At 40.6% G+C, this 8855-nt stretch overlaps 1 protein-coding gene across 5 annotated transcripts in view; it reads right to left on the bottom strand.

The window, feature by feature from the left end:
* Positions 1 to 6743: 6743 nt before the first annotated feature.
* Positions 6744 to 8855, bottom strand: part of LOC146964794 (partitioning defective 3 homolog B-like) — a 199702-nt gene continuing 197590 nt past the window's right edge. For 2 of the 5 annotated variants that reach the window (XM_085766115.1, XM_085766117.1), the window contains exons 25-27: positions 7588 to 7803; positions 7226 to 7336; positions 6748 to 7104 (exon numbers count right to left, since the gene is read on the bottom strand). In XM_085766115.1, the coding sequence (XP_085622241.1) occupies positions 6990 to 7104; positions 7226 to 7336; positions 7588 to 7803 (442 nt within the window). In that variant the 3' untranslated portion in view covers positions 6748 to 6989. Of the gene's footprint in view, positions 7105 to 7202; positions 7337 to 7587; positions 7804 to 8855 lie in introns of all 5 variants that reach the window. The other 3 variants (XM_085766119.1, XM_085766116.1, XM_085766118.1) reach the window with 3 other exon arrangements.

Genomic DNA, 8855 nt, shown 5'->3' with positions numbered 1-8855 from the left:
CTATTGTTATCATAAGCCGGTTCTAAACTGGTTCATGGTTAGGCACCGGCGCCGAACTGGCCCTGAAACTGTGTTGTTGGGAAAAGGGGCAATGAGAGAAAACAAGATCATAAGTTGACAATAATTAATGAGGATTTTGGGAGGTCTGGCAGTTCCAAGGACGGCCTTCAAACACAGTGTGTACATGAAAAACAATCAGAAGCCACAGGAACAAAAAGCAGGCTGCCAGGCTGCCAATAATAGCTATGACTGAACAATACCTTGCCAAGCAGACTCACATACTCACACGTCCACAAACTGGCAGCCACTCATAATAGGAAATCCTAATTACAATGGCTTCCAATGCTTATTAAAACTACTAATAATAACTGCTAATAATTACAGCATGCCAAGCCCGCCATGAGAGGTAGGTGGGAGCAATTACACACCCAGTCAGTCAGTGACCTGTTCATACAGTCAGTCAGTGAATCAACCAGCCAGTTGAACAGTCCCTCAAAGCCGTCACAAGTTTTACCAGCACACTGCACTCAAGTCAGCCAGGAAGTGTGGGAAGTTACAGCAGGGTTAGTCATAAACTGGACAGATTACATGTCTGGACAAGGAAATGTGTCCACTAGATGACACGTCTCATAGAAACAGAATGATGAGATCAGTCTCAGGTTGGAGTTAGAGGATGTTCTATTGAAAAGAGTGAATGTAGCTCAAAGTAAAGATGAGATAAATGAATATTCTAAAAATGTGTTAACAGAAAGCCCGTCTGCTGCATGGTGACATCTGTCAGTTGCATCATGTTCTTTGGATCTTGCCCTTCTGGCTACATTGACTGTTTTTTTCAGGTTACCTCCACCGTTCACAAATAGAGTCATTAACAACACAACATTAGTCAAATTTCTATTCAAATGGTAAACATTTTTTCTAAAAATTGCATAACTTTGTCCCAATTCAAAGGCTGCATCCTCACAAAGGCCACATGTAATAGACCAGGGGACTGTATTACAAAGCAGGTTCAGCATATCTAGGTTATCTTCCAGTTACCTGGCTTAATCGCAATCACGCTTAGCGGTCACAAGAGAGTGGTTATCAACTCAACCTAGGGTTACCCAATACCCATAATATGAGCGCCTCCAAAGAGGGAGTGTTTGCAGCATCTGACCAATCGCAAACATGGACACGTCTGGCAGTAGCTGCAGCAGCAGAGCGGAGTATTTCACTAACGAGGAGCAAAAAACAATTCTCCAGCAATATGAAGAGTTGAAAGATCAAATCCAGGCAAAAAGCAAAACAGTCGTTGCAGCAAAGTGCAGAAAGGAGTGAAAATCACTGCTCCATCATTATGGCTGACAGGAATCACATTGTATTCCTCTAAATTGGCCTGTTGCCCACATGCAATTCTGTGGTGTGTATGCGTTGCATACCGTTAATGGGACAGTGAGCTCATGACTCCGGCGTGTGTCACTGGCCACATATGGTTCAATCAGCTGACAGAAGTTTGTCAGTCCCTCCGATGAAAAACTAAATCCCACATTGAGGCGTTCATCTGAAAATGCCAGGGGGCTTTGATGGCGCTCTCATGATCTGCCCTCAAAGTTTTTTTTTTGTTTTTACATTTTATGTATGTACAATAGTTACACACCTAACAATGCCATATTCTAAGAGAGCTAATTGGTCAGGAGGCGGTGCTTTTGTACCCGGCGATCTCAATCTGGAACATAACCTGCTCCAGACCAGGTTAGCCGTTTAGCTTAAGTTACCATGGCGATGTATCCCGGTAAGAAGTGAACCAGCGTCGTTGTATGGAAAACCCAAAGTAAACCCTGAAGTTACCTCGCTAAGCCCAAATCCTGCTTCGTACAGTAGTACAGGCCCCTGGAGGGCTGAACCAAAACATGAAGGTGAGGCCTACATGGGATTTGTGCTCATGTGTCCCCAGCTGTACCCATTGTACCCTTGTGTCACAAAGTGTTGCTCCTGACAGCTTGACAACATTTAACTTCTTCTTTTTACAAAAACTTGATGATTTAATGCTCTTGGTTTTAACAGTTGTATCATTAGCAGTTCAACTGAGCTGAAACCTAAGACATTACCTGCAGGCAATGAATCTTGGGATTGGTCGGGCCATGAGGGATCCATCCTTTAGAGACTTTGCTGGCCATGAAAAGAAGGTTGAATTCTGCAGCCACATTTGATGGAGTGCTGCTGCATCCCTATCACTCTTAAAATGCAGCCTCCCCAAGGATGTGGCCCCTAAAATGGGAAACAGCTAAAAAACAGTCAGGTAAAAAGAGCAAGTCGTTCAGTCTCTTTTCATTTGCTTCACTTCAGTGACATGTTTGATCCAGACTGTGGGAGCAGTCCATAAGTACACTGCAATTAATCTCTGTAACTAATTTAAGTTCCCACACAGACAGAACTTAAATAGACATTATAATCATAGAACACTGTATGTTGAAAATACACACACGCACACACACACGGACACAGTTTGTGGATCCATACTAAACACTGAGCACAAAATGAACCTTGGCAGTGACTCAGGAGAATTTAATTACTTCGCTCTCCCTCTTCCCCATTGGCCGAGAGGTCTGGGATATGCTAATTAAGCCTTGACTGATAAAACATTCCCTTGGCCTCTGTGTCTCATTACTACTACTTCTCTGATTGCTGCCCGAGTCCAGCACCCATAGTCTCTGATAAATAAGAAAGCACCTTAAGCCACAGACTGTGACTAAATGCTTATTAATCGGAGGGATATGACCTAGCAGTGTGATGGCACCCTGCCAGAAAATCTAAAAAAAAAAAAACTTAGCACCACAATCAGTGTACTTTATCTACCTTTTCTAATTGATAATTAGTCTTGCATTAATTTGGGGCTAACATCTATCTCTTATCACAAAAGGTACAATTTATCAGCCGCTTAAATGATGGACTAAATTGGGTTGGCAATGTTAATGATTCACCTTGCAGGGTATGGGGGACATGAGGGAAATAATTTCTCCTGACTCATATTTAATTAACCTTAGCTGATGTGCTGGGCATGCATTGTAGCTCAAAAAAAAGAAGAACAAGTGTAAAACATCTTTGGCAAAATGTGTTTTAAAATGAATATTTTAATGCAAAAGAGATGTTATATACATAAATATAAAATGTGGGGAAACCACAATAGAAATCATTGTTATTGTTACATTATAAAATGAGATTTTAGCATTTTTTTGGATACAAGCAGTGTAATAAAAATGTTATACGTCTATGACAGAGGTTATTTAGGAGGTTCCTTCATTCTCTGGAGAACCAGGAGCACCAGAACTCTTCAAAAGGAGGGTTCGGGTTCGTACCTTCATCTTGTGCAACTCATTCTGTACTGCCAAAAACCAAAGAGTGATACACACATCTTCAACCATGCTACATCACAATGTTGTTCATTTTGTCCAATTTTGAAAAAAGAAAATTGCAAAATGATTACAGAGTTATTATTTTTCAGGTAATTCGTAACAAAAAAAGAACTTGCAAGTAAACAAACAGAAAAAAATGGAATGATTGAAAAGTGTTTAAAACTAAGCAGTGTACCTCTTCCTTACAGTAGCATGGTAACCGTAACCAACCACTCTGTGGATCTGGTATACCCAACCAACATAACCAACTATCATTAAAAGGAAAAAACAAAAAACAAAAACACAGAGAAAATAAATGCTTGTGAAGAGTTACATACATGTGAATTGTGTAGTAATATCAGAGGAATAACAGTAATATACCTTCATGTAATGTTCACATCTCAGTATACTGTAGCTCAAAGAAGCTTCACCAGGCACTGACCCAGCATTCAGACATCAGTGTCCATCTTTAGTTACTGCTCATTCTGTTTTAGAGGAGTGCAAAACATTTTTTGAAATTACATCCATGTAACCCATCAGATCAACTTATTCGCTGATGTTTAATTGAGCAATGCAGATTATTGGTTATAACGTGTCATCAGTCATCACCCAGAGAGTCCTTGGTGAATAAAAACACATTTTTAAACATTGTGCACTTGGACTCATTGGTTAATTAGAGTACCATCTACATCCTACTTATCATTTATCATGTGACCTACTGTTGACTTTTGTTATGTTTGAGTTAATGGTGTGTTGCACTGAGCAAAAGAGTGTATGACCTACATGGGTGTGTGAATATTTTGGTGTTGGTCCTCTATGAGTTGACCACCAGGACAATCTTGTATCATTGTGTCTTATAGTCGACTGTCAGATTTGGAAGTTGTGATGAAAAATGATAACAGTATAAAAAAGAAGACACATATTGGTAATTTTCAGTCACTACATTCAGCAAATGCAAGCTCACTCCCGTAACCCTCCTCCTACTGCAGAGCTACTGCTGCACAAATTTTGATGAACTCTCATTCTTTCCTCTGATCTTTTCTTCTCGAGTCAAACCAGCAGGAAAAACAGAGGCACACGCGTGTGCTGCATCTGTTTTAACCATTTCTTCCACACCCCTCCATAAAAACCTTCAATCTATTACTCATTTCCTTACTTCTCTCTTTATCAGCTCCCCTCTTTCCTCTCCATGTCCTCTACCTATGCCTCACCTTTATGCCTTTCTTTCCATCTTTTCCTTCTTTCCGTCTGTTCTTAAGTCTTTCAACTCATCTCTTTCTTTACCAACTGGCGAACATCACTCTTTCTGATCAGGATCCAGATTTCTCTATGAAAACAAGCAAATGAAATGGTTTTGAGAAAACATCTACTTCACATTCTTTTGCATAGGATTCAGTCAAACAGCTAAACACTCCTCCTTTAGTGGTATTTCATCCTCAGTTTTAGCAACATTAATGCGTTTCTCTGGATCCTGAAATGTCATTTTATAGTTTAATCTCCACTGAAATTAATACTGCTGAGCTTTGTCAAATGAAAATGCTTGACTCCAACTCTTAGTTACACTTAATTGACGGTTCAGATCAGTAAGTGGCTAAATGGATACACGCTATAGTCCAGCAGTGAGAAGAGCACTCCGATGCCCAATTCATGTTTCAACAGGACTTGTGTGCTCTTCAGCATACAGTGACGCCTACACCGCCAGGATTCAGAGATGTGTGATGACTATCCTTCACAGCACATCAGACAGAAACACCTGCCCCTCTGAAAACGAAGCCTCTTCTGCCTGGCTTACTGCACAGTGTTGACATCTAATCAGCTTAAACAACTCAGCTCCCTATCCAGCTTGAAAAGAAAACAACATTAGTACAATCACTAGTACATGGCAGCAAATTGTAGTGGTTTGATATATTATATGAAATAATTATTGAGTTCTTCTGATTTCCTGCATCCCCTTACTTGTTTAACATTGCTGTCCATCAAGTACAAGCACAGTCATCACACATGTGATCATCCCTAATAAGAGCAGATGTTTTGAAACAAATACTTTATAAAAGTTGGAAGTTAGGAAAAGGCAGTATTAAAAAGCTTTGGTTTGTGTCCTGCTGATTATGAAACGATGGTCTTGTTCCTCGCAGGGCTTCTTCCAGAATATCCAAGTTTATACATTGATATTAGCATATTGTGGTTGTCAGCCTTTTTTTTGTTTAAAGCTATGGATTATTTTTGAATTGGATGTCTGATGAAACCAAAAGTTGAGTAAAAACTCCAGTAATGCCGGATTGATTCACAACACACAGGGTGACTCCCTGGATTAGGTAGAGATGAAAATGTAATCCATGCAACTTCATCATATATTCAAGTAGGGGTCGTTTTCAATAAAGTTAACTATTCAATGACAAACTCCAGTCAAGTAACGGCCATATGCCCTGAAATGAATATAGAAATGTGAGATGTAGCACTTCTGCGATGTGATTTGATAGGCTGTCATCCTGGGATCGCCTTAACGCTAAATCAGGGTTATTCAGACAAAGACCAGCCACACAGGTTTTAGACTGAGACCATATCCAGTCCTGGACTTAATATGCCTTTAAATTCATCTCTACTGAGAGAAATGCTTTGGACAAAATGAACGACAGTCATAGCTCTATATTATTAAAAGCATATTATTACACTGAAAGATAATTCATACAGTGCTCTTTTGTGTTATAGTGCACTTCAATTATTCAAATGTTTCCATAACTCACTGACAAAACAAAAGTTGATTGTTACAATTCTCATGAGCACAAAGTTTGCCCTTTCACAGAGATTGGTTTAGTGGAGTTCTCCCTGTTTGGCAAACTGAGACTGTGAGTGTAACTACTGACTAGTAGTTTTCAGTGGCTATCACCTACATGAATGATACCTTTAGGTTTCTTTGTTACCTGTCCACAGGGTTTGGGAACACAGGCCTGTGTTGGACTCGACTCAGCCTCAAGAGGAAACTCTGAGCCTCACAATCATTTTTTTTTTTTGTAAACATGAACAGCTTCAGTCGTGACAATAAATTTGGCTTCAATACACAGATGCACTGACACTGAAAGGTAACTAATCTGTGTGAATGGCCCAATAACTAAGGTTAAAATGCCACTACAAGTTAATTGAATAGTATTTTGCGTTTTGACTCGTTGCTGGAGCAGTAGTAGCGAAAACTACTGGGTACAATATGAGAGAGTGCAAAGCTGTATTTACACCTTCAGTGACTTAATTTAAATGGATCCAATTACCTGGGCCCCTGACTGATTCTTAAAAGAGACAACTTAATCAGAGCATAGTGAAAAAGCAAAAAAAAAAAAAAAAAAAAAAACCTGCTAATTTTACACTCTGGAAAGACTCAAAGCAATTTAAATGACTTCAAACAAAAGACATTCTGCATCACACCAGCAACTGTATAATTAACCTCCTTTACCTTTGCTTGTCTGGTGTATTACCGTATACTTTCCAACAGCGTTGATGGATGATAACAACGGTGATTCAAATCACACATTTAGAGGTTTCAACTCTATTTAGTAAGAGCAGAGGATGTAGATGGAAAAAGAAATGTTTTGTTTTTTGTTTTTCATCTCTGGTCCTGATGTGTCTAGTCTACACAGCTGCAGTCATGGCATTCTTCTGTCTTGGGTTGGTTTGGTGTTGCTGTTGCTGTCTTCCTCCCTCCCCAGTATAGCCAAACTGGTCTGGACTGGGATCCACCAGGTGCCTGTACCGGTCAGACATGTCTCAGTCAACTTTCAAGACATTATTCAGGCATATCAGTCATTTGTGAAACAAAGGAGGATTTTGGATCTCAGAATTTACCTTCATCCACAAAATGCCCCTACCTGTAGCCTCCACCCCCAGTTCCACGCATCATAGTGTCATACCGCAGTCCACGAAGCGGAGGGGTAGGAGACGGGGGCACATCTTGACGCAGAGGTCCTCTCTGCTGGGAACTAGGAGCAGAAAACAAGGTGTAGTCAAGCAGTGTGATAAGATGAGTGGCATAGGAGTGGATAAAAAGGGGGAATAAAAGATCAAACTGGGATTTAACAGAGTAGAAAAATCCAAATCATGTGCACAGAGAGAGGAGTCAACAAGTTAAGTGTTAATTTCTGACAACTCATGACACATGTTTGACATTAGACGACCTTTGCGTGCTGAATCATGTGATAGGTATGTATAGCAACCTCCTGTATTTAATTACCTGGGGTGGGGGTAGTAGCTAGGGTCCACGGCCCGAGGGTCACCAGGCCGTGGGTACGGCTGGCCGGGTGGGTAGCCCGGGTAAGAGGGGACAGGCTGGGAGTTGGCGTTAGGGTAGGACATGGGCTGAGGGTATCCCTGTATGGGCTGGGGGGGTCCAGGGTAATGACCAGACCAAGGCTGCATGGGGTAGTCTCCTGGATCCAGTGGACCCCGTCTGGAGAAGAGAAGACAACAGCACAATTTTGAGACAAATGATGCCAGTAGAAAACACAGAGTGAGTTTTCTAAATGTAATAAAAATAAAAACCCTGTTTCATTACAACACTGCACTGAAAAAGACATGAAACATTAAACACTGTATGTGAGCGCGGCTCCATTCACTCGCAGAATGTTACAAAGACAATCAGAGAAATAAATAAACGTGATTTTCCTGCATGACACTGCCACATAGATTAAGGTTTAACCTCTAGCTCTGCTTGAAATAAATAAAACAAATCATCAACCAACTGCTGGCGCTAACACTTTGTCAGAGATTGTTGTTTTCTATTTAGCCCGTGCACTAAGTGCCTGAAATATTCATGAAAATCTGCTGAAAATTATTTGTTTTGCACAGAAGCGAAGAGACGGATAGAAAGAGAGAGAGAGGAGAGGCAAACACACGCACACACGCGCAGCCAACAGCCCATCCCAGCCAAAGATCACATAGCAAACAGAATATAAGTGACATGTGGCAGTTTTAAGTAGGCTAGGGCTCAGTTAACATGCACGCAAACACACACAGCTGTGGTAACCCAGTCCAGTCCTGTTAATAGATATCGATGTCTTGTGCCCAGTGGAAAGCAAGTACACAAACATGTGTCATTCACATAGCTAACATGACGGGGTATTACATTTTATCTCTCTGTCTTTCTGTCTCTTTTCGTTTGTCTACATTTGTTTCTCATCCTATCTCTATTTACCCATCTGCCTCGCTCTCCTTCTCTTTTCCATTCTCTTAATCCGTTCATTTTTGACTGCGAGTTTATTCATGCCGGTTTGTACAGTATGAGTGAATAAACGTGAGAAGTGTTTACAAAATGCGTTACAGTTTTGACTGAGTCTATATTTACTCACTGGCTTAATACACTTAAAATAATGTGTAGTGAAGCCTGCACTTGTGCCAAAATGTGTTTCAGAGCAGAATCATGTTTCTCTCATAGAGTGTCATAATGACACTTATCATTGATATGCAGAGTTGAGTGGGTGGGGCTCAACCACCTCCAACCAA

The sequence above is a fragment of the Trachurus japonicus genome, chromosome 21 (genome assembly GCF_045865225.1).
Source record: "Trachurus japonicus isolate A0001 chromosome 21, Traja_1.0".
In the NCBI taxonomy this organism is placed as follows: domain Eukaryota; kingdom Metazoa; phylum Chordata; class Actinopteri; order Carangiformes; family Carangidae; genus Trachurus; species Trachurus japonicus.
Note: the sequence above shows the minus strand (reverse complement) of the source record. Positions and strands in the feature narration are given on the sequence as shown.